The following is a 26,345-nucleotide window of genomic DNA, read 5'->3' as shown; positions in this document are numbered from 1 at the left end:
TGTGAGGATACAGTGTCACTGTACTATTAACATGCCTTTCAGAAAGAAACTGAAAGAAACAGCCTGCAGAAGCATTTTTGGAGCTCGGGGCCATCCCCAGTTAGTATTGTTCACCTATTGCTTGGCAGAGGTTTGAGTGCAGGCTGTCAGGCATCTGTAAGAGGCTTATTGGTGTCTCACATGGTGCTGGAACATTTTTTTTTTATTTCCCTCTTCTAGTTACGCATCTGTCAGTCAGGGCTGGGAGCTCAGTCAGACACTATGTTCAACTGTGGCACCCAAAGATCAGCATTGGAGTAGACGTTCTAGTGATTTCTTCTCCCTTTCCAGCTACTGTTCAGAGCTGAGGAAGGCTGCAGCACATTGCCAACACAGGTCACAATGAGTAAGGCTGTTACAGCCTGTGAGGTGAATCAGAGAGGTCAGAAAATGAAGTTTTCACTGTTTTGTGCTTGTTCCCCTATGTTCCCTCTCCTAAAAAATCTTAAATTTGCCAGTTTTTGACCTTTATTTAGTGTGTTATTTTTAAAAATTTATTTTGGCACCTAAATCCTTACATGGCCATCTTGGATTTTAGCAATCCGGTAATAGGAAGGAGTGGGCATCCCTCCTGCCAATTTTTATTGAAGTGATTTGGCTGGTACAAGGGGGTTTATAGCGGCAGGAGGGAGTGGGCATCCCTCCTGCCTCTATTTTGGTTCGGGGAGGGGGTGGCACGTCCTTTTTCGTGGGGGGGGGGGGTAGACAGATATTGTGTCCATAGGAAAAAACAAAGAAAAAACAGGCAGACCTGTCATGGTTCAGGTCGGTAATACCAATCTGATTCTGACATGTAATGTTAGGCCATCAATCTGATGAATGGTTTTAATATTAATGACCTCATTTGCATGCCAGAATTGGATAATGTATGACCAAATGGAAAACCACACAGTGAGCCATTTGGGCATTGGGTCGGCAAACTAGTTTAGCGGTGATCATTAGAAAATTGGAGACTTTAGTGCATCTAGCCCAGAGTCATTTGTCTCTGACGCAATCCCTGGAATATCTGGATGTCTTGGTCAACACAGTTGCAGGCCATGTCTATCTTCCAGAGACACGTAGAAAGAAGCTTTGCTCTCATATCATGTGCCTCCTCACCAAACCAGCTTCATCAGCATAGGACTATCTTCAAGTCTTAGGTTCATTGGCAGCCACATTAGATGTGCCTTGATTGAGAGCCCATATGTGTCCTCTCCAACATGTGTTACTCATGTATTGGTCTCTCGTTACAGAAGTTAGACACTCATTACAGAAGTTTTTGGCTTGGGCCTTGGAAGCCAGGGCCAGTATGGATTGGTGGCTCAGCCCTCAATCTCTTACCAGGGGCATGCCCTTTCAGATAGCATTTGGGTGGTCATGATGACGGATGCCAATCTCCACAGCTGGGGAGCTCATTGCAATCATTGGCCCACTCAGAGGAAATGGTCGATCAACCAACTGGAACTCCAGGCCATTTGGCTGTGGTGAAGCTATGGAAGTTTCTGGAAGGCGAGGCAGTCTGGATCTTCTCAGACAATGCTACAGCAATGGCCTATGTCATTCGCCAGGGGGGCACCAAGAGTGCTCATCTGTATCTGGAGGCCCGATTGCTCTTCACCTGGGTAGAACTTCCTCAGCAGAAGACCTTGGATCCAGGCGAGTGACGCTGACAGATAGCATTCTAAGACAGTGTTCGCCACTGGGGTTAACAACAATTCGACCTCATGGCTACAGCAAAGAATAAAAAGGTGGACTGATTCTTCAGTCAAAGATACAAGCCTGGAAGTGTGGGCCTGGATACTCTGGTCCAGCTATGGCGACAGAGTGTGGTTTGTACGTCTTTCTCCCATGTTTTGCCAAATCCTTCAAAGGATTGCATGTCATTGGGGAAAGGCCATTCTTGTAGCTCTGGACTGACTATGCAGACTGTGGAACGCAGATCTGGTACGTCTTCGGACAGGTTCAGGTTTCAGGTCCATCCGGATCTTCTTTCCCAAGGTCCAGTGTGCCTAGAAGATCTGGATTGCTTTGCTCTTACAGCATGGCTCTTTAACGCGAAGTGTTAGCACATAAGGGGTACTCAGATGTGGTCAATATAACTCGTCTCAAGTCTAAGAAGCCAACAGCTGTATCGGCCTATACTAAGGTGTGGCAGACTTGGCCGCAGTGATGTAATTAGGAAAAGGTGGAGCCGGTTTCAGCTCTGTTTTCTGTGGTGGTGGCTTTTTTCCAAGCTGGCCTTGACAAGAGACGGTGATTTCCCTTCGGGTCCAAGTAGCTGGGCTCATGTTTCAGGGCTCAAGACGGCAGATCTATGCTGGTGTCTCATCCAGACACAGCCAGATTTTTGAAGGGTGCACTGCGCATCAGACCTCCAGTCAAAGCCACATTCCCTTCATGGGATCTTAATGTGGTTCTGCGGAGTCTCAGCAAAGCTTCGTTCAAGCCACTGAAGAAGGTGTCGCTGATGGTTTTGCTGCTCAAGACAGTGTTTCTGGTGGCTATGACCTCGGTGAGATGGGTCTTGGAACTCCAGGCTCTTTCTTGAAGGGAGCCTTTCCTTACGATCTCTGACACAGGAATCTATTTACATACTGTTCCTTCCTTCCTGCTAAAAGTGGTTTTGACATTTCATGTCAATCAGGAAGTTCGATTGCCAGCATTCTAGTCCACAGGTTCCAAGAAACAGGCCCATATTTTAAAGAAGTTGGATATGAGTAGAGCACTTTGATATTTGGAGGTCACCAACAAGTTTAGGCTCTGTGACCATCTTTTTGTGTTGGCTAATCCAGTTAAGCGAGGTGTGCCATCTTCCAAGGCCATGATTTCCAGGTGGATCCGTCAGGCCATTTTGTCAGCATACACTGTTTGTGGGAAACAGTCCCCCATTTCTGTGAAGGTGCATTCGACCAGGAGTGTAGCTTCATTGTGGGCAGAAGCTAGGGCAGTCGATCCAACTGAGTTTTGTAGGGTGGCAACTTGGTCCACTCTACATACATTGCTAAGTTCTATAGAATGGATGTGGCATCAAGCGAAGCCTCTGCCTTTGGGTCCTCAGGCTATGTTCTGGTGCAGTCATCCCGCCCTAGATTAATGGGACTGCTTTTGTACATCCTGCTTGTCTAGAATGACACACCTATTGTACTGGAAAAAGAGGTTAAGTTCTTATCTTGCTATTATCTTTTCCAGTAGATCCCTGACCTGTTCTTTCTTTCCCGCACCTGCCTACTGTCTCATTAAGAATGTTGTTCTCCAAGTCAGTCCTTTGAGGCCAAAAGGAGTAATTTATTGCTCATGTATTTTAGGGTGTTATTTGAGCTCCTTTGATAATTCTGCTGGCATATTTTGTTAATCTGTTTGATTGTTCATAGTTTTAAGTTACTTGGTTTGAGCAAAACAGACTTACCAGTTGTGAGGTTTTCTCATATCCCTACTTTACCTGATTATGGAAGAAACATAGAAACATAAAATAGACCATCCAGTCTGCCTATCCGCAGTAACTATTATTTCTTCCTCTCTCTGAGATCCCACATGCCTGTCCAAAGCTTTCTTGAATTCAGCTCTTGTTTGCTTGAAGACTAACTGTAGATAGCAGTAGGGTTATAGAAAAAATCCGGTGGATTCCTTCTGTAAAGGTTTGCGGTCATGGGGAAATAACCTGCTTGCCCAGAATGACACATATCTATTTACTGGAAAACATATAAACAAGGTAAGAACCTAATCTCTTTAACTCTTCCCTCTTTGCAGCAAATATTAATACACTATAAAAGGTCTTTGAAACAAAGCTATTCTTATACAATAGAAAGCAGTATTATCTCTTCAGAGCATTGGGGTCAAAGAATGAAGAAAACTGAAGAAGACATTGTATGGATGATGTAATGCCAGTCAGCATTAAGATTAGAGAGGCGTTTTCTAGTGCCTTTCTTATAGTAAAGATAATGTGTATTAAATTTTGGTTTCTATCTTTGCCTTGCCTTTTTGCCTTGGATCATTGTTTCTTGTCTGAAGCATCAGACCTCGAATGACCTGTTTCATAGTGAACTTCTACACCTCTCTGGGAATGCTTAGCAAATTTTTAGTGTCCATACTTGTGTCAGGAAAAGTAACATTTTACTACGAGATCCTATTAGATGACACTGGGAGTAAGTTGTTTCTTATTTTTCCTCCAGTAGATAGTGATTGTAATTGTCATTTTTGGGTGCTGTAATTAAATTTGCTTCCAAATGATGTTCTTTTGAAAGACCAATTAGTGTATTTTGAAAGGGGAGGAGAGTTGTGCTAAACATATTTTTTAGATGTTTGGCTGTTCTATTTTTTTATTTTTATTTAGTATTTATATACCACTTATAATCTAAATGGTGTACATTCAGGTACTGAAGCATATTTCCCTGTCTGTCCTGGTTGGCTCACACTCCGGGCTCCTTTTACTAAGCTGCAATAGCGTTTTTAGCGCGCGCTGAATTGCCCCTCGTGCTAGACGCTAATGCCAGGATTGAGCTGGCGTTAGTTCTAGCCGCGTAGCGTGAGTTTAGCGCACGTGGCAATTCAGCGCGCACTAAAAACACTATCACAGCTTAGTAAAAGGAGCCCTCTGTCTAATGTCTTTGGCTATAATTCTACATTTCAAAGGTATATGTTTTGGAAAAGTAGAGGAAAAAATTGTAATATATGATATATAGTAGGGCTATGTTGATTTGCTCTTCTCTTGGGCATTCAAATTTAAACAGCCTTAGTTCGAGATCATTTTATATGATCGAATTTAATGTACAGTATATGCTATAGCTACAGCCAGTAATAACTGATAAAAGATACAGTACTAGACTCATTCACTCTGGAATGGCATGTTTAAATAATTTTTGTGGAAAACAAACAGTGAAGGATACTCTTGATGTTCAGTTCCTTTTATTATATCACAAGACTTGACACAATCGTGTTTCGGCCCATGAGGGCCTGCCTCAGGAGTCTGTAATCAAATGGTTGTAAAATCACTGTCCTTGTAAGTCAATTATTTAAAAACAGGAAAAAATGGCACTGAGAGCCTGCACAGCTATACCGACAAAGAAGTTTGCTGCAAATATGTGCACAATTTCCTCTGAACGAGCTTTCAGAGGAAATTATGCACATATTTGCAGCAAACTTCTTTGTCGGTATAGCCGTGCAGGCTGTCAAGAGCCATTTTTTTCTTGTTTTTAAATAATTGACTTATAAGGACAGTGATTTTACAACCATTTGATTACAGACTCCTGAGGCAGGCCCTCTTGGGCCGAAACACGATCGTGTCGAGTCTTGTGATAAAAGGCATTGAACACCAAGAATCTCCTTCCCTATTTGTTTTCTGCTTTCCAAGTTTTGGGAAGTTGTCTTCTTCTGTTTCCCTAAATAATTTTTGCACCATTCCAGAAAGATTCTTCCATAAAACTAGTTTCATAATACATTTTTATTTCATAAAGCAATATTTTATGCATAAATCAGACAGTAGCAGAAACAATGTTGGGAATGACTTTCTGTATGGACCACAAAATTCTATTTGCTTTTTGGGATTGTTATACAGTATAATACTATATAATTCTGAACCATAATTTCAGTATCATATTTAGTGGATTCCCAGGAGTTTCTGTCTTTCTTTATCTTCTTTGTCATGTAAGGTTCCAGTTGTAAACCTTAAACACACAGGAAATAAGGAAGAAAAAGAGAAAGCAAACACTAGATTAGGTTTGTGCAGCTATTGCTTAAAAATGAACATGAAAGTGTACACATGGCATATGTGAGGGACAATATCTAATCAGAATATACGCGAGAGACACTGATGTTGCTAAAGCTGCTTCCTTTCTAAAATCTCTCTGTTCCCTTTGTAAAGTAGCTAATAGAGTGCATGCCACCTCATGTGTGTTTCTTATTTCAGGAGCATGAATTGAATACATTTCAAGCTGTTTCAGAGTTGGAATTTAGATGTACCACCCTGCAATTTGTGAGTGAAAGTGATGTCCTTAATTTCCTGTATACTCGTATTTATCATTTAGGGCTAAGTTTATTTTTTCTTTATTAACTTTTAATGGTTCCAGAAATATACAGGCAAAATGGAAAAATAAATGCATCAACATTTTGTACACAAAGTTATAGAGCCAAAACATAAATAATAAGGAAATAAAATCGCTAACAGTATACCGCCTCTAAGCAGCTCTAAGCTGATTTAGACATATATAGTATATTAGCTTTTCCTCTAGCCACAAGAAATTTAGCAAGTGATTATGTTCCAATAAAATAAACTGTTTACCTCTAAACATCACAAAATATCTACAAGGAAATTTCAAATCAAAAGTTTCTCCTAAGGCTAGAATCTTTAGCTTTAAATCCAAACAATCCTTCTGGTTCTTCTGCATCTCTTGAAAAAGATTAGGCAGATTGAATCTTTGTTCCCATGAACTGTTCATTCATTTTTTTCCTAAAATACAATACAATCATTTGTATTCCACTAGGCACCATAAAGTTCACTACAAATCACAATCCAATAGGCTAGGCCAGGGGATAGGCAATGCCGGTCCTCGAAAGCCGGAATCAGGTCAGGTTTTCAGGATAACCACAATAAATCTGCATGAGATAGATTTGCATCTCAAGGAGGCAGTGCATGCAAATCCATCTCATACATATTCATTGTGAATATCCTGAAAACCTGACCTGGCTCCATCTCTCGAGGACCGGAATTGCCTACCCCTGGGCTAGGGCAAGTACTAGGAATTCCAGATTGATCAAGATTAACTAACTGTAAAGTCTGTCTCTCCAAAGTAAAAACTAAGGGGCTGATTCTATAAATGGGCGTCCTGATTGTAGGCAGTAGTGTAGGCAGCCTACCACTGTCTGTCAGGCAGCCTACCATTGTCTGGCAGCTAGTTGGGACACATGTTTTTAGAAAAATCCTACCCAAGGCAAGCAGCCTACGCTGTAGGAGTTTCGCAAGTCTAGGGAGACTTGTAGGGACACCTAAGCTCCCCAAGGCTGGGTGTGGTTTTGCCTAGAAGTGGTCTTGAGTGAGTTTAAGCGGCCCTAAGCATCTCCCTAGAGCCGTGTCGGACATCTGAAATTTATGCCAGCAAAATGCTGGCCTACATTTCAAATAAGTCACAATGTGTAGATTAAGTGGAGAAGTATGTTCTATCATAACATAAAAGACTAGGAAGTCAAAGTAATTGAATGCTATATAGCTGGATAAGACTTCTCAATACAAAAGCAGATAAATAAAATGTATATCTGGCTTATGAAATAAATTAATTAGATTTTCACATACACTCAGAATTGTGAGATTTGACCAAGAGCAGTAGCTCCTATAGCCAAACCCACCGCCCCATCACTGTGTATGACTTTTTGAAAAAATTTAAAGTAAACGTGCTATTCAAACAATGAAACTATTTTTCAATGGCAAAAGAAAGGAAAAAATTCCCACTTAGCTTTCAAGTACTGTTTCAAGACCTGTTGAAATACTTGAAAGCTAAATGGGAAATTTTTTCCTTTCTTTTGCCATTGAAAAATAGTTTCATTGTTTGAATAGCACGTTCATTTTAAAATTTTTTCAAAAAGTCATACACAGTGATGGGGCGGTGGGTTTGGCTATAGGAGCTACTGCTCTTGGTCAAATCTCACAATTCTGAGTGTATGTGAAAATCTAATTAATTTATTTCATAAGCCAGATATACATTTTATTTATCTACATTTCAAATAGACATGGCTGCTGAGCTGATCGCAGCAAGGAAATCTTCTTGCCTTGATCAGCTGAGCGGCTGTGGTAGAACCCCCCCCCCCCCCCCCCCAATATGAAGTCAACTGGCAGAAGGAATGCCCACTCCCTCCTGCTGGAACCCCCAAATCCCTACACAAACACTGCTGGATATTTTTCATAAAATTTTAAAGACCAACTTTTTTGATAAATGTTATTCTTGATATTTTATCCCTTTATGCAATAATTAAGTATATGTGCTCTCCTTAATGTAGGGTAGTTTTTGTAATCCACTCTGAATCTGAACTTAAAAATAGTGGAATATAAGACTGTTGATTAGATTCATAATAGCAGACACAATTATAACATTTGTTTCTCCTCTGGAGTAAGTTGGCCTACTACCAGCAGGATCTGGAAGAAAAGTCAATAAATCACTATTAAAAAGACAGACGTGGAGAAAGGCTGGGTTGGCATCATGGAATCTCGTTAATCTTTGGGATTCTGCCAAATACTTGTGACCTGGATTGGCCTTCAAGAAGTAGTAGGAGCTAGGACTGGCAGTGAAAGAGCTCTGTTTCATATTACTTTTTCCTCTATTCTATTAATGATCTGTAGTTTCTTTCATTGATTTATTTTGAGGTAATACAAACTGTTTTGATTTGTTCCTTGTTGAAAGGTGGTACAGTGCTCCCCTGCAAATTCGCAGTCCCAGTCATTCATGGTATTTTCCGACCGCGAATGACCGGGCAGGAGAGGGCAGCTGGAGTGCTGGCGAGTGAAGGAAATCACTCACGGTATGCTCTGACCACCTCTTATTGTACTAAAGTTGGGCCTCATCAATCAGGAGTTTTGCATATAATGGAGTTGATGGGCATATTCATTAGGACTGTCCTGAAAACCTGACTAGCTGGTGGTCTAGGACAAGGTTGGGAACCACTGCTTTCAAGGGACACAGAAACACACCCATGTAGTATTTAAAAATATTTGTAGCCCTCTTAAACCTAAGTAGTTCATGAAACATGTACACAATATTTAAAAAAGTATACATTGTTCTCCCTAGTGCCTTTTAGCCAGGCGCTCCGCCCAGCTAATTTAGATGACTGCCCGGCTGTCATCTCGGTCGTGAATCCTGCTGCCGCCGCTGCTCAACATTTTTTAAAAACCCTTTCACTGGCTTGGGGATTTCCCGGGCTGACTCGGCACAGCTTGAAGAGCTGCCGAAAGTTCAGTGTTTGACTCCTGCCTGACTTAAAAAAAAAACAAAAAATGCCAGCAAGTGACTTGAACCCTTGCTCCGGGGCTCTAACGGTAACACTGTGTATTTCGGCTTACGTTCTCTTCCCTCTGAAACCAGAAGTTACGTCCCGGGGGAGGGAAAAGAATGGAAGCTGGCACGCACAGTGTTACCGTTAGAGCCCTGGAGCATGAGTTCGCTACAGGCTAAGGCGGGCGATAGATCAGCGATGGAGGGAAGCTTAAAACTTGCTGCTCTTGCTTGCTTTCAGGGCCTTACTCGCTGCCGGGTTCTGCCTACTTTCTGTTTCCGCGAAGGCAGGACCCGGAAATAAGGAAGGTCCGAATCAAGCAAGAGAAGCAAGTTGTAAGCTTCCTTCCATCACTGACCTATCTCCCGGGAAGATAGGTCAGTGACGGAGGGAAGCTTACAACTTGCCTTAGTCTGTAGCGAATCTGCCAACAGGTGTGTGAGATGGGAGGGATGGGAAGAGAAATGCTGCTGCTGCACCCAATGGGGGGGAAAGGGGAAGAGAAATGCTGCTGCACCCAATTGGGGAGAGAGGGAAGGAGGGAGAAGGAAGACCAGGGAAGAGAGAGGCTAGGAAAGAGATGCCAAGACCATGGGAGGGAGGGAAAAGAAAGGAGCTACCAGACCATGGAGTGGGAGGGAGAAAGAGACCGATGCCAGACAATGGAGTGGGAGGGGAGATGGAAGGAGAGGAGAGAAATGCCAGGGCATGGAGGAGGGAAATAAAACTAAGGAGCCATAAAATGCTACACAAGAGGGAAAGGAAGGAGAAGAGGTGCCAGAGAAGGAGGGAGAGATAGGAGAGAGATGCCTGGGCATGGGGGGAGAGGGAAGGAGATTGAGATTTCAGACCATGGGGTGGAGTGGGAAAGAAGGAAAGGAGAAGAGAGAGATGACAGAACATAGGGGAGAGGTGGAAACAAAAAATGAAGAGAGGGTGAAGGTGAAATGAATCATGTAGAAAGGTGCCATGTGTTTACTAAGAGAAAAGAAAAAGAATTAAGATAGTACTTCTCTCAGTAAACACACAGCACTAATCATTGATTGGTACAAACTTTGTATTTTTTTATTCTTTCTCCTAATCACACATTAAGACATACATAACTATATAGTCTATTCATAGGACCCCTGAAGAAGACTATGCTGTTGAAACACGGACTGTGTTGGGTCCATATGTTTTACCAGAGATCAGGCCCTAGACATTATATGGATTATTTATTTATTGGTTTGAATAAAGCCTTCATCTTGGATATCGACTCTCCACAATCTCTTTGCTTTATTAGAAGAAAGATACACCATACATATGCTTGATACTAATGTACAGAAATATATTTTATTATAGAGTTACTGTGTGTATAGGAAAATGTGGCTTTCCCAGAGCAGAGAGCGAGCATGTGGTTTACCTGAATGAATGTGCTTGGGTGTGTGTCTTATTGTGAGGTGGGAGAGAAGCGGGCCAAGAGAGGGAGATAAGCAAGAGAGAGATCAAGGTGTTGCAGCATGCCTTTATCGATTTGGGTTCTGTTTTAAAATTAGCATCTATTAGGAAATACTGATCTTAACATATCAGCATCTTTCTGTGCCGTAATAAGGCCCTTAATTGATAAGGAAGATGTGATTCTCTTGCAAAAATGGTAGATGTAATCAGTCTGGCTTCTTTTGTTCCATTCAAGTACTGGTAGTTAACATATCTTCTTGTGAAATCTAGGATGGCTGGATACTCAAGATATGTGAATTAGGGGCAGGAGTTTTTAGATTGTTTAATATAATATCCCAGAGTACTTTGCTGACACTGGTAGGCCAGCACAGATACTGATAACCAGCATTCAGTAATTTAAGGCTGACAACTGATTTTTCACCACATTCTCTGGTAACAAATTCCAGAGTTTAATTACACATTGAGTAAAGAAATACTGTATTTTCTCCTGTTTGTTTAAAATCTATTACTTAGTAGCTTCATTACATGCCCCCTAGTCCTAGTATTTTTAGAAAGAGTAAACAAGTGCCTCACATCTACCTGCCCCACCTCACTCAGTATTTTATAGACCTCTATAATAGCTCTATCTGTTCTCCAGGCTGAAGAAAACTGAAACCATGGTTTTGAGTGTTGGTTAAGAATAAATAAAAATATCAGAATTACTGTTAAGTTCAGATTGTTAATATTTTAATGTTACTTCATGATGTTAAAAATACATGAAACACCTTTCTTTTATGGTTCCCTAAGGTTTTAAAACTGAATTGGTGAGACAATTCTTGGCTTCTCTATTAGATGGTGTCCTTTCGGAATTATTTCTCTCTCCAATTAAGATTGAATGGAAATTAGACTTTTGAAAAAAGTTAAAAGCATATCTGTTTTCCAAAGCTGGTCTATTGAGGTGTGCTGAAAAATTGTCAGCCCACCCAGGAAGGGAATGACCTGAAGCCATGAAACTTACATCATGTTCCATATATTCACCACTATGTTCAACACCCATGGCACATTGAGTCTGAAGTTTCTGTAACCCTTCCAAAATATAATCTGATGTCTGGTCTCTGAAATACTGCTCCTCTGCTGTAATCGCCGCTGAATCACTTGAAAATTGTCACCCTTTCAAACTCCTTTTAAGGTTTTGAAACAGAAACTAGTCAGATGGAGCAAGATCTGGTGAGTAGGGTGGATGGTGTATGCACTAAAACTCCAACTGTGTCAAAACATCCATTGTTTTGCCAGCCTTGTGAGCAGGTGCATTGTCTTGCAAAAAAATAACTCCTTTCCTCAGCTTCCCTCTCCTTTTTTCTTTCAGTGCCTCCTTTAATTGGCACAGCAAGTTGCAGTAGTATTCTGTATTAACTGTTTATCCTTAGAAGTTAGTCATTACAACAGCTTCCTGATCCCAAGAACTTTCCTGCTGATTATTGGATCTTGAATTTCCTTGGTCTTGGGGAACCTGAGTGCTGCCATTGCATGGACTGTTGTTTTGTCTCACTACAAACCATGTTTCATCAACAGTAACTAGTTCCAAAACGCTCACTGAAAGTGCTGCAAAATCAACTTGGAAGTGTCTTCTTGATGCCATTTTTTATTAGCATTCAAACATTTGGTCACCCACTTGACTGATAGCTTCTGCATATCAAGCTGCTTGGGGATTATACTCCCAGCATGTTCCCTGGATACCTGTATGTGGTTCAGCAATTGTTTTTGCTGATACTTGCCAATCTGCCAAAAATCAGGTCATGGACATGGTCAACAATTTCAGGAGTTGACACCATTTGAGGCCTCCTAGACCCTGCTACATCTTCGGTCTCAAAATCTGCACACTGAAAGTTTGCACTTCTTCACTGTTAAGTATGATGGGCATTTGTCATTCAATGTTATATTGAGGAATTTCTGAAACTTATAGGTGCGATAAGTGTCAGAAAATTGAGGTTGAGAAAGATGTCTTAAAAATCTGGGGCCTCAGATGTGAGATCTATGAGGATAAAAATCTGGGCAGTTTGCATCATACATTCATGGATTTCCTTTGGAGTTTTCTTTTACAGGAATAGGAACTTCATGATGGCTCAAAATTGCACACTTAAAAATTACACACTAGTTATGCCACTGGACAAGTGTAGCCTAAAAGCATGAGCCAGAGGACTAGAGTATGGCCACTGCTCTAATATCTTGACTATGACTTTGTGTTTTCTATAAGTCATCAACTCAGGGATATTAAAAATTGAGAAATTTTTCAGCAGTATTTTTACAAGTATTAAGAAAATGAAATATATGAGTCCACATCACGAGAGAAGAGGAGATGAGGAAAAAATCTTCAACACGTAAAAAATAGCCTGGCCTACTTCAGGCTAAAATTACCCCTAAATGATTTTGTTAATTAGGCTTCTTGCTTAAAAATATAAGGCATGCTTTACTGGTGTTGGAGCCAAAGTCCAGCATCTTCTCTGTGACAGTTGTCAATCCATGTTCCAAGTACATGGCATGATCCTGAAAATCTAATCCATGCTCATCATATCCAGGGGTAAACAGTGGCTTTGTTGAGTGTCAGTGGCTGTGCACAGCTGAAAAAAAATTTGTTTCTGGTTTTCTCTACCGTTTGAGTGCGTTTTGGGTTCATTTTATGTTTCAATAGGAGTTGTTTTTTTTTTTTCAATAAATGCTGTTGTACTTCAACATACACTAATTGACTGAACAGGTGTTAATTTGTTGGGTTAGTGTGTATAATAAACTGAATATGTATCAACAAATTCACATTGTTAATGGATTATAGACTTTTCCTTTAGGAAGTTTTAGAAAATTTTTTTTAGTCCTTCCCTTTTGTTTCTTTTCTTCCTTGTACTTGCTTTCACCCTATCCTTTGACAACACATTTCATAGTTCAGTTATGTACAAAGCAAAAATATACAGTAGAACCTCTAAGTTGACCACCCAAGAGATGTTAACAAACTAGTCAACATAAGGAAGTAGGTCTACTGTACTGATATGTACATGTACTGCTTTCATTAGAGAATATCATATGAAATCATACCTACAGTATCAGCCAAAATAAATACATTTACTGTTTTCGCATGGATTAATTATTCTTTCTGAGAAAAAAAAAGAGTCAATCTTGGTCTGTTTCTTATTCTTATTACAAAGGTAAGTGGAGAAATCACTCAATGCTGGCTATACCACTCAGCATACCGGGACATTTTTCCAAAGCAAATGACTTCAACTGCATTATCAGATTCTCAATATCCTCATTTGGAGTCTCTACAATTTCTGTGCCATCCTCACTTGATTCTTGCACTTTTATGAGCTGCTTCATGCACTTTTATGCTATATTTCAGTCAAAATGTTCCGCCATCTTTGGTTACTGCTTTCCAGAAAATGTTGATGATCAACCTTTTCCTTCAACATTAGCTCTTAGTTCTTTCCTTTGGACCATCATGTCTCGATTAACTGTAAAATTTTTCAGTAATTATAGGATGTACCTATAATTCAGACTAGTTCTTCACCTTTAAAACATCTTCAGCAACATGTGATAACAGGATGTTATGCCTAATCCAACATGTAATAAAAAATGAAAAAAGAACTTTACACTAAAGAAAAAATAATACAAATAAGGGGCATAGCCCACACCTTTTACCCTTTGGTGTAGAGTGGACTCAAGTGGTCAAGTTATAGAAGGTAAATTAATATTGTGTGTCACAGTCCAAGTGGTCAAGATACGTCAACATATAGAGGTCATTCTTCTATGGAGCATGTTGTACATGTCCGATCTATGAAAATTAGGTCAACTTAAGGAGGGTGGTCAACTATGGAGGTTCTACTGTATATAGATATAATTTGTATATTTAATTTGTTATAAGCTCGAGGCCATGTTTATATACTTACTACAGATTGAAAAAGTAAATAACCAACACCTATTTACCTTTTCTAACCCCTCATCAGTTTATAGACATCTATTGTCTCTTCCTCAGCAATTTAGCCTTTCCTGGTAGGAGTTGTTTTATCTCCTTTATCATTTTGTATTGCTATTTTTTTTAATAGTTCTGTTGTATCCTTTTTTATATTGGGCAAACATTATTGCACTCAATATCCATGGTACTATGATACTACAGGACCATATAGAGGCATAATAATAGTCCTTTCCTAATGTCAGTGTTTTCCTTAGCCTTACTACTGTGTATTGCTTGATATTATAATACAAATATTGTTGCCCTCAGTATGCTACCATTGGATATTTGGGTTATGTGTAGCACATGAGCTGCACTTTTTTTTAACCCTTAGCTTCTTAATGCTGTTTATCTGCAACTGACTGGTGAATTTACCACATTTTTAAAAATCTAATTTTACAAAGTGAACAAAAGGCCAATAAGCAATAAAATGCTTACAGTAAAGTGGCATAGGCACATAAAAGAAGAAAAATATTAATAAAAGGAAATCTAGTAGTTACTCAAGAACATTATCAACGTAAGCAGGTAGAAGATCATCTAAACCAGGGGTGTCCAACCTTTTGGCTTCCCTGGGCCGCTTTGGCTGAAAAAAACGTTTCTGGGGCTGCGCAAACACTGCAGCAAGACAGAGGAGGGAGCTGGCAAGACAGTAAACACCCAGGGGCAGCAAATGAAAACACTGCATCGCCCTCAACTGGGGCTGCACAAAATACTTAACGGGGCCATAGGTTGGACACCCCTGATCTAAACACAAACAATGTTTAATATAATGAATATGCATATGAGAGATTTTAATGCATTGTGATCTTGCTTATGCATATTCTTTGTTGATATCCTGAAAAATCCTGACTGGTCAGATAGACCCTGAGATCTAGGTTGATATCCAGTGCTCTGTTGAACAGGGGTGAGGGGCAGCACCCAATGTGCTCAAGATATATAGATTTACATTTAGGAAAGCTGTTGACTGTAGAGGCTGGAAACCCCCTCCCCTGCCCCCCAACAAACCAGATTTAGAAACTACGATGGTGATTTTCTCCGACATTGATATCTGATAAATATTGGCTGCTTTGTCTTTATAAACACTATGGGGCTCATAATCGAAAGAGAAAAACGTCCAAAAACCGGCCTAAGTTGGCACTTGGACGAACATTTCTCAAAAACGTCCAAGCGCTGATAATAAAACTAGGTTTTGGACGTATTTCTAAATGACCTAGGCCTTCATAGTGCCGCTCAACGTCCAAAGCTAAACGGGGTGTTTCAGGAGGCGTATCGAGGGCGGGACAAGGGCCGGTTTAGACTTATTCGTACAGCATATATAACTGAAAGTTTAACAACAGAGCCTAGACGGAACTTGGACGTTGTGACTTAGACCAAGTCACAAAAACCCACCTAAACTCACCAGATAAGCACTGAAAATACATAACACAGACTCCCACACACTACCCCAGTGATCACCGACCCCCCCAACCCCCTAAAATTTTTATTCACAACTTTAAATTTCAGCCTCCAGACCATCATCACCTGGCCGCCTGGCATAGGAAAGCCTAGTCGTCCAGCCCAGAGGCAGCTTAAGTCGTCTTGGGGGTGGGTTATGGACCCATAGAGAGGAGGACCCATGCCCATAAGCCCCTGTAATCACTGCATTGATACTTAAAACGTGCACTCCCCTATACACCCCAAAACCCTTTTTTACTGGCATATAAGTGGCTCCTGCAGCCATAAGAGCTATTGGGGTGGTAGATAAGTGGGTCTAGGTGATTCTGGAGGTGGTTTGGGGGGCTCACCGTCACCTATAAGGGAGCTGTAGTGAGGAGAAGCCATGGCACCCTTTTTGTGAAGTTCACAGCAGTGCCCTGTAAGGAACCCCACTATTTAGGTGGCATGTCTGGGTGTGCAGTCCATCACTTTGCAGACCCCTCCCATGTCCAACAGGGTTTGTTCTAGGCATTTTGGACTTTGATGGAAATGTGGTATAAAGATGGACAATTTAGCGGCATGGACGATCAGATCGGCAGGATGTATAATTAGACGATTTTCAAAAGTAAAAAAAAGTTGGAAGTATCTTTTGAAAATGTGTCTTAGACTCTTTTAACTTTGGACGACTTGCGAAATGGACGTAAACGGACTTAGACGTCCCTTTCGATTATGCCCCTCCACTTGTTTTTGAAGTGTAAGGTTAAAGGTTGGGATATTTTCTGATGTTACTAGGGCTACCCAGAAGCGCAGAAGGGAATTGCTTCAGTTATATCTAGGAGTCCTTTTGGTGGCCCTCTCTCTCCCCCTTAAATTTCATTGTAAAGTTACAGCTTAAACAACGAAGGCATTTAGATATTCAATCTTCACTGCTTTGTTAACTACACAGGTGTGACTTTATTTAGGCATTATATCACCCCCTAAGTGTGGGGGTTAGAAGATTTTGACCTTTTTTTTCCACATCTTTTGTGGGAATGCCCTTCTGTTCAAAGTTTTTGGAAGCAAATTTAGTCCTTTTTCCAACAGGAAATCTTGTACCATTTGAGCCTTATGTTACTGGGTGTTAATATTCAGACTATTTCCCCTTCTTTGTGCAGTATACAGTATAGATGTATGATAAATGGTTTATTTTTAACTCCTCAATCTGTTATAGCCAGTGAATGCAGGCATTCTTCCCTGCCATGTATCACATAATGGCACAATGAGAATTGGATGATTTATAAGATGGAAAAATGAAAAATTATAAGGTAAAATTTGATGAGGACTGGGAATACTTTTCTACTTTGGATAACAACTATGTAGCTCTTCTTTTGAATATGTGTCTTCTTTCCTTTTAGATATGATCTCATTTTTTGTACTTCATACAAATGGAATAGAAAAATTTGGAAGTAAAAATTTAAATAAGGATAGGGGTGTTTTCTCAACTTTTGCTTGGAGGTGTGCCTTGCCAATCTGTTTTTCAGTATTCCCACAATGACATCAGAGGAGGAGGGTTTTATGGGGCACCCCTTCTGCCCTCATCTTAAAGCTATGGGGGAGGGGGGGGGTCTGCCATCCAGTGGCAGGAGGGAGTGGGCATTCCTCCTGTAATTTTTGGGGGGAGAGAGGGAAGGAGAGGGGCCGATGACAGGAGCAGTGGACATCCCTCCTGCCATATTTTTAAGCATGGGTGTTTGGTGTGCCTGTGGGTGTTTGCTGGGGGGAGGGTGTTCCTCCTGCCACAGATGGGAGAGGAGGGGGCTGATGGCAGGAGGGACCAGGCATCTTCTTCTGCCATAAGTTCAGAAGGCAACAGAAGCCTGTTACTACTGTCGGGCTCTACGACTCAATCGCTCATTGAGCGATTGAGTCGGGGAGTTTGCAGGCAAATGATTTGCACCTCCTTACAAATCATTTGCATGCAAACAAGATAGTGAATCACTGTTTCAAAATCAGCCAGAGAATCAGCCAACAGCAATTGAATCACAATCTTTAGTGAATCTGGGCTGTAGTTTACAAAAAGGCAGTGCAGAGATTTTACAAAAACATCAACCACTATTCTAGGTTCTATCACAGACTGCAGAATATCTGTAGTCTAAGCAGGACAGAGAAAGCATTACATTCTTTATCCCAGGACAAGCAGGCAGCATATTCTTTACGCATGGGTGACGTCACCGACGGAGCCCACGGTACGGACCTTTTTACTAGAAAGTTCTAGTTGGCCGCACCGCGCGTGTGTGAGTGCCTTCCCGCCCGACGGAGGAGTGCGTGGTCCCCAGTTTCTTCGTTTCCGCGGAGCGAAGAAGACGTGTGTTTTTCAACGTCGTTGAAATACTCCTTTTTGCCTTCCCGCTCGCGTTCTTTTTTCGATTTTTTCACCTTCGGGTGCTTTTTTCTTTCTATTACAAAAAAAAAAAAATTTCTTTCTTTTGATTTATTTTTCGTTCCTGCCCCGGCGGGGCCTGTTAGCACGATCCAGGCCTCGGGGTTTGATTTTGCAGAGGCCGTGTTCCCATTCATGCCCCCGCAGCCCGGTTTTAAGAAGTGCCAGCGGTGTGCACGCCCGATCTCCCTCACTGATCCACACAACTGGTGCTTACAGTGCTTGGGACCGGATCATCGGGCGGATTCCTGCACCCGCTGTGCCACTCTTAAAAAACGCACTTTGAAGAATCGTCAAATCCAACAAAATCTACTTTTCGGCACCGGCCCGACTATGGATTCGACCTCTTCATCTGCGGCACCGTCGAAATCGACACCGACCACTTCGACACCGCCTGAGTCGACATCGGCACCCCCGGCGCCAGGTAAGCCGGCTAAGAAGCCTTCCACCCTTGAGCGCCCTCCCTCTTCGGGGACGACACCAGTCCTTTCGGCTCCACGCCGAGCCAAAAAACGCTCCACTCCGATTTCGGTGAGTGCCTCGTCATCGGCCCCCTCATCGCCGGAGTGTAGAGCGGCACCTATGGAACCAAAGAAGAAAAAAGTGGTTCCGGTGCCTCCCCTGGATGACCGCATTGCGGCCATCCTCCAGGACAAGTTGCAGGAACAACTCCACAAGCAACTTAAGCAGCTCTTACCCTCTATCTTGGCACCGCTGCTCTCGGTACCAGACCGGCCCGAGCCCCATACCGTCCAACCGGTATCCACTCCCTCGGTACCTATGGACTCCTCCATGCCCATTCTCTCGGCACCGCATCTCCACTCCCATGCCGAGGCTATGGCCTTGACGACGACCGATCCTCCTCGGGACCGGGCAGGGCACCGGTCTCCTCACGACTCTGATCGGCACCGTACTTCTCGGGACCGAGACAGACACAGGTCTACATCACCCGGTAACGTCTCGGTACGCTCAGGCAAATCTTTGTCTAAAACTCACCATGCCGAGCCTTCCACTCCAGTCTCTCGACACGCACATACCGATGTCAGAGACCCGGACCTATGGGAACAATCCCCCCACCTGTACCGAGGAGGATGCATCGTCGTCGGACGAAGAGCCTTCGGCACCCGATACCGCATCTAAACCTGAGCAATCTTCCTTCTCAAAATTTCTCAGGGAGTTGTCGGGTGCTTTGTCTTTGCCACTGGAATCTGACTCTAAGAAGTCACAAGCTTTCCTGGAGGCATTAGATTTTGATCAACCTCCCAAAGAGTTCCTAAAGTTGCCCGTGCATGATATCTTACGGGAAACTTTTTATAAAAATTGGGAGAACCCGTTGACTGTTCCTGGGGCTCCCCGTAAATTAGACAGCCTCTATAGGGTTATACCAATCCCAGGATTTGATAAACCCCAACTCCCTCATGAGTCTCTCCTGGTGGAGTCCACTTTAAAAAAGACTCAGGGCTCTAGTGTCTATGCCTCCACCCCTCCTGGCAGAGAGGGCAAAACTATGGACAAGTTTGGCAAGCGGCTCTATCAGAATGCCATGCTTGCCAACAGGGCAAACAACTACTCGTTCCATTTTTCATTCTACCTCAAACATCTGGTAATGCAACTCTCCGCCATGCAAAAGTACATGCCAGAGCATAAAGTCCCACTTTTCCAACAGCATGTCTCCAGCCTGCTTCAATTAAGAAAATTTATGGTGCGCTCTATCTACGACTCTTTTGAGCTCACCTCCCGTGCATCTGCCATTGCCGTGGCCATGCGCCGCCTAGCCTGGCTCAGGGTCTCTGATCTGGACGTCAACCATCAAGACCGATTAGCCAACGCCCCATGCCTTGGTGATGAATTGTTCGGAGAGTCCCTGGATACCACCACGCAAAAACTCTCTGCCCATGAGACCAGATGGGACACTCTCATTAAACCTAAGAAAAAGGCTCCACCTGCTCGCCCTTACAGGCCACAGACCTCATACCAGCGCAGGTTCTCCGCTAGGCCGCTCAATCCACCTCCACAGCAACCCAGGCGGGCCCGCCAACACCAGCACGCCCAGGCTCGTGTCCAGTCTAACCAACCGGCCAAGGCTCTTCCTCCTGCCAAACCTTCTCAGCCCTTTTGACTCCTCTCTCCAGGGCTTAGCCGGTCTTCCACCCTCATTGCCTCTTCCTCAGCCAATCGGAGGCAGGCTCCGCATCTTCATCAGCCGTTGGGAGGTCATCACATCGGACCAGTGGGTCCTAAACATCATCCGCCACGGCTACTCTCTCAACTTCCAGACTCTTCCACCAGACAATCCTCCCGTAGAGTCTGCTTCTCTTTCAACTCAAACCCCCCTCCTCCTGAGGGAGGTCCAATCCCTCCTTCTACTCAATGCCATCGAAGAAGTACCTCTGGAACAAAGGGGCCGGGGATTCTACTCCCGTTACTTCCTAGTTCCAAAAAAGACAGGAGACCTGTGTCCCATTCTCGACCTCCGGGACCTCAACAAGTGTCTCGTCAAGGAGAAGTTCAGAATGCTCTCCCTTGCCACGCTGTACCCTCATCTCTCTCGGAACGACTGGCTATGTTCCCTGGACCTCAAGGAGGCCTACACTCACATCCCAATCAATCCATCCTCACGTCGCTACCTACGGTTCCAGGTGCACCATCGCCATTATCAGTACAAGGTGCTACCTTTTGGCCTGGCATCATCTCCCAGAGTGTTCACCAAATGCCTCATTGTGGCGGCGGCCTTCCTCAGGTCTCACAACCTCCAGGTGTTTCCCTACTTGGACGATTGGTTAGTGAAAGCACCTACGTCTCCACTTGTGCTACAAGCCACTCATCATACCATCTCTCTCCTCCATCTGCTGGAGTTCGAGATCAACTACCCCAAGTCGCATCTGCTTCCCACACAGCGACTTCAGTTCATCGGAGCGGTTCTCGACACCACACTAATGAGGGCGTTTCTCCCCTCCGATCGTCAGCGAACTCTGCTACGCCTGTGTCGTCAGGTGCTCCTTCATCACTCCATTTCTGCCAGACAAATGATGGTCCTCCTGGGCCACATGGCCTCGACGGTACATGTGCTTCCCCTGGCACGACTCCACCTCAGAACACCTCAATGGACTCTGGCCAACCAGTGGTCACAGACCTCGAATCTTCTTTCTCATCCCATCTCTGTGACATCGTCTCTTCAGCGATCTCTACAATGGTGGTTGGACTCCTCAAATCTTTCCAGGGGCCTTCTTTTTCATCTGCCCCCGCATTCCATGATCATCACCACGGATGCCTCCCCTTATGCATGGGGAGCTCACCTGGGAGACCTTCGCACCCAGGGTCTTTGGACCCCGCAGGAGCGTCTCCATCACATCAATTTCCTGGAACTACGAGCCATGTTCTATGCTCTCAAGGCCTTCCAGCACCTTCTTTGCCCTCAGGTTCTGCTTCTGTGCACGGACAACCAAGTTGCCATGTACTACATCAACAAACAGGGCGGCACCGGATCTCGCCCCCTTTGTCAGGAGGCCCTTCGCATTTGGACCTGGGCCACGGCCCGCAGTCTCTTCCTCAAGGCTGTCTACATCCAGGGCGAACAGAACTCCCTGGCCGACAATCTCAGCCGCATCCTTCAACCTCACGAGTGGACTTTGGATCCTCCCACGCTCCACTCCATCTTTGCTCGCTGGGGCACCCCGCAGATAGACCTATTTGCAGCTCCTCACAACCATCAGCTGCCCCAGTTCTGCTCCAGACTCTTCTCTCCTCATCGTCTGGCCCCGGATGCATTCCTTCTCGACTGGACGGATCGGTTCCTCTATGCCTTTCCTCCTCTACCTCTGATGTTGCGGACTTTATCCAAACTCCGCAGGGACGGAGCCACCATGATCCTCATAGCTCCCCGGTGGCCTCGTCAACACTGGTTCTCCCTTCTACTTCAACTCAGCTCCAGGGAGCCCATTCCTCTACCTGTGTTTCCTACTCTACTTACACAGCAACATCAGTCTCTACTACATCCCAATCTGTCTTCCCTCCACCTGACAGCTTGGTTTCTCTCGGGCTGACCTCTTCAGGAAATCTGTCTCAGCCTGTCCGTCTCATTTTGGACGCCTCCAGGAAGCCGGCCACCCTCCAATGTTACCATCAGAAGTGGACCAGGTTTTCCTCTTGGTGCCTCCGTCATCATCACAATCCCACCTCCTTAGCGGTGGAAACTGTCCTGGACTACTTACTCTCCCTGTCCAACACAGGCCTCAAGTCTACCTCAATCAGAGTCCATCTCAGTGCCATCACGGCATTCCATGAGCCTGTCCTAGGAAAACCTCTCACGGCTCACCCTCTGGTTTCCCGATTCATGAGGGGCCTCTTCAACGTCAAACCACCTCTGAAGCCTCCTCCGGTCGTCTGGGACCTGAATGTGGTTTTGTCTGCCCTCATGAAGCCTCCCTTTGAGCCTCTTGCCACAACTTCGCTCAAATTTCTGACATGGAAGGTTCTTTTCCTCATTGCCATCACCTCTGCCAGGAGGGTTAGTGAGCTTCATGCACTGGTTGCCGATCCACCGTTCACTATTTTTCACCATGACAAGGTGGTTCTGCGCACCCATCCAAAGTTCCTTCCAAAGGTGGTCTCAGCCTTTCACCTCAACCAGTCCATTGTTTTGCCTGTGTTCTTCCCGAAGCCTCATTCACATCCCGGAGAACAGGCATTGCACAGTCTTGACTGCAAGCGTGCCCTAGCTTACTATCTCGATCGTACAAGGGCTCACCGCTTGTCCCCTCAGCTCTTCCTGACCGACCCGAATCGTTTGGGTCGACCGGTCTCTAAACGGACACTATCCAACTGGCTTGCAGCTTGCATCGCGTTCTGTTACGCTCGGGCCGGTCTGTCACTAGACGGTGCTGTCACGGCCCACAGGGTAAGAGCTATGGCCGCTTCTGTTGCTTTCCTCCATTCCACACCCATTGAGGAAATCTGCAAGGCGGCCACCTGGTCCTCAGTTCACACATTCACTACTCACTACTGTCTGGATGCTTTCTCCAGACGGGATGGGCACTTCGGCCAATCTGTACTTCAGAATTTATTTTCCTAATGGCCAACCATCCCTCCTCCCTCTTTGTTAGCTTGGAGGTCACCCATGCGTAAAGAATATGCTGCCTGCTTGTCCTGGGATAAAGCACAGTTACTTACCGTAACAGGTGTTATCCAGGGACAGCAGGCAGATATTCTTACGTCCCACCCTCCTCCCCGGGTTGGCTTCTTAGCTGGCTTATACTAACTGGGGACCACGCACTCCTCCGTCGGGCGGGAAGGCACTCGCGCACGCGCGGTGCGGCCAACTAGAACTTTCTAGTAAAAAGGTCCGTACCGTGGGCTCCGTCGGTGACGTCACCCATGCGTAAAGAATATCTGCCTGCTGTCCCTGGATAACACCTGTTACGGTAAGTAACTGTGCTTTATGAAACTACATGACATATGTCATATATTTGGTTTCATCCACCAAAACAAGTATCAATGTGTTTTCTAGATGGAACTTCTAATGGAAATACAAGCTCCCAGAAAGAAGTCTACTCATTACATTATTATCATCCTAGTCTGTAGCAGCAAGGTTATTAGGTGGGTGTTCAGAGAACATGCCCCTGACTGTAGCCATACCCCTGAAGAATAGGTAACGGCATTAAACCTACAGCAAAGCTGATCATTCATATCTTCTCAAAACATTAGGTTCATATGTTACCAGTGAATTTCAAAGAGATTTTGTATTTTCATTGACTTGCAGTAAAGAGCACAAATGTTTGTATATTATATAAATTATAAAATCGCCATTTTAAATGTATTTCCTTTGTTCAGGTATCTGTTTCTGAGCAAGACTATGCCCGTGAGTGATGTATGCTTTTGGATGTGCCTGGAACTGCCCTTATTAACACAGTACAAACTTCTAAACTTCCCTCCTCCCATATATTTAAAGACATTCATAGAGCACCACTCCTATTTTTGCTGGGACCAGTAGGGGGCTCAGAATAAGGATTTCTTTATGATCCTGCAGGACAGTTGCTTGTTTCTCCAGGAAGAAAGCACAAGGGAACCTTGTGACAAGATGATGAGAGTATCTATTAAAAAATATTTATAGTATTAAAACCTCCCAAATCCAAGATAAAAGCAGGGTTAGGGGGAAACAAGCTTATAGGAACAGCAATTTTTGTTACACTTACACTCACCATATTAATTACGTGTGTGTGGTTTTTATTTTATTTGGACCAAAATCTGGTGTCATCTGGAAGGTGTTTTAATTATATATATTTTTTATTGTGTGCCATGAAGCTTCCTTGAAATAAGAATTATTTTTTAAAAAATTTTCACTTGTACTTGGAATTGATTGTTGCTGTGTACTACAAACTCTTGTTACAAGTAATAAAAACCTTGAAAGCACAGTACTGTGTATGCTTGGGTACTTTTGTAGCAAATGGGAATGCTCAGATGTAATGTCCTCTTTTACATTTGTCCCTTGAGCTGTAGGAATAATCACTTATGTAAAAACACTGAGATAACGGCCTCAGTTCCCATGCTCTTCATAAAATGGCACCTGTCTGGACAGTAGTAAATGAGATTTATACAATGCTGGAAATCTGGTTGGGCAGTAGTAATACATTAGCTCCAAAACTGGCATATGTAGCAGAGAGAGAAGAGTTGGAAAGCTAAGAGAGAAAGAAGAGATAGAGTGGGCAGGAGCCAGCTAAAGAATCGTAGTTGGGGATAGTGGAGCAATGTATATTTATACTACTGCTGGGAAATTACATATAAGACATTAAACATTCTGCAATTTGAATTATTACAGATATAACTAGTTTGCTGTATATACTACTTTGACAAATTAGGCAGAATTTTTCACAGCATTAATTTTTTTGTAATGCCATCCTTGCCGTTAGTGCCATTAGCTGAAACTGGATCTTGTGCACTGACAGGAAAAGAAACAGGTCACACATGAAGCAGCAAAAAGCCGCTTGTTATTGTGGCATTGTATGCTGTTCCTTTTTTCTGACAGCACATTTAAGTCCATGTTAATTTGCACACTATTATTCTGTGTTGAAAAAAAAATAATTAGGCGAGTTAGAATGCTGTGAGAGGTTTAGCACCGCATTCTACAGCCCATTGGCTGCATTAATGCCCATGTACATCTTTCACCTAAAGGAGAGCATTTTCAGGGCTTGGCAGGAATAATGTCTGTGAGAGGCACTTTAAAAGGAGCAATTCCTGAAACAGCTGGGTTTAACTAACTTAGTTTCTACTTTGCAAAAGCTTGAACTTCTTCACAGAACTATATACTATGCTTTGGGCCATTTTTTTTTTTGGGGGGGGGAATCTCATTTCTCTAGAATTCCCAGTCTGATTGTGCTCATTTTTCAATGTGATTGTGCCTTTTCCCCATAGCAACTGTAGTCCTATTCCATAAAATTTCTGCTCTCAGACAAAGACATCCATGACATCCATTATTTCTTTGCAATATTACGTGGGTTGGAAAGAAAAATTGTTTGTAATTGAATTAAATAATCAGCAGTCTGATCAGTCAGCTTCTGGCCATGGGTCTGATAAGCTGTTAATGTGAATTGACTGACTCAGGATTTACTGTGTGTGACTGTGCAGTGTTTTCAGTTGAATAGCTAGATGTCATAACAAGAGAAGTATATACACAGCACTATGCGAGTATAGAAATTTATGACCCCTTTCATTCTCATTTTTACAATTTATCATTAGTGAAGACAGGGGGATTGCAAAGATCTGCAACGTGACATAATCAGGCTCGAGGAATGGGCATCAACATGGCAGATGAGGTTCAACGTGGATAAGTGTAAAGTGATGCATGTCGGTAACAAAAAATCTCATGCACGAATACAGGATGTCCAGGGCAGTACTTGGAGAGACCTCCCAGGAAAGAGACTTGGGAGTTCTGATTGACAAGTCGATGAAGCCGTCCGCAATGTGTAGTGGCGGCAAAAAGGGTGAACAGAATGCTAGGAATGATAAAGAAGGGAATCACGAACAGGTCAGAGAAGGTTATCATGCCGCTGTATCGGGCCATGGTGTGCCCTCACCTGGAGTACTGCGTCCAGCACTGGTTGCCATACATGAAGA

General features: G+C 43.4%; 2 protein-coding genes across 2 annotated transcripts in view; one reads left to right on the top strand and one right to left on the bottom strand.

Moving 5' to 3' along the window:
* ABI2 (abl interactor 2) overlaps positions 1 to 6,180 on the top strand; it is a 319,399-nt gene extending 313,219 nt beyond the window's left edge. Inside the window, exon 11 of the mRNA XM_033946881.1 lies at positions 5,921 to 6,180. Within this exon, the coding sequence (XP_033802772.1) occupies positions 5,921 to 5,928 (8 nt within the window). The 3' untranslated portion in view covers positions 5,929 to 6,180. The remainder of the gene's footprint in view (positions 1 to 5,920) is intronic.
* Positions 5,407 to 26,345, bottom strand: part of RAPH1 (Ras association (RalGDS/AF-6) and pleckstrin homology domains 1) — a 494,561-nt gene continuing 473,622 nt past the window's right edge. Inside the window, exon 16 of the mRNA XM_033946875.1 lies at positions 5,407 to 5,678. Within this exon, the coding sequence (XP_033802766.1) occupies positions 5,655 to 5,678 (24 nt within the window). The 3' untranslated portion in view covers positions 5,407 to 5,654. The remainder of the gene's footprint in view (positions 5,679 to 26,345) is intronic.

This window comes from Geotrypetes seraphini, chromosome 5 (genome assembly GCF_902459505.1).
Source record: "Geotrypetes seraphini chromosome 5, aGeoSer1.1, whole genome shotgun sequence".
Lineage (NCBI taxonomy): Eukaryota > Metazoa > Chordata > Amphibia > Gymnophiona > Dermophiidae > Geotrypetes > Geotrypetes seraphini.
Note: the sequence above shows the minus strand (reverse complement) of the source record. Positions and strands in the feature narration are given on the sequence as shown.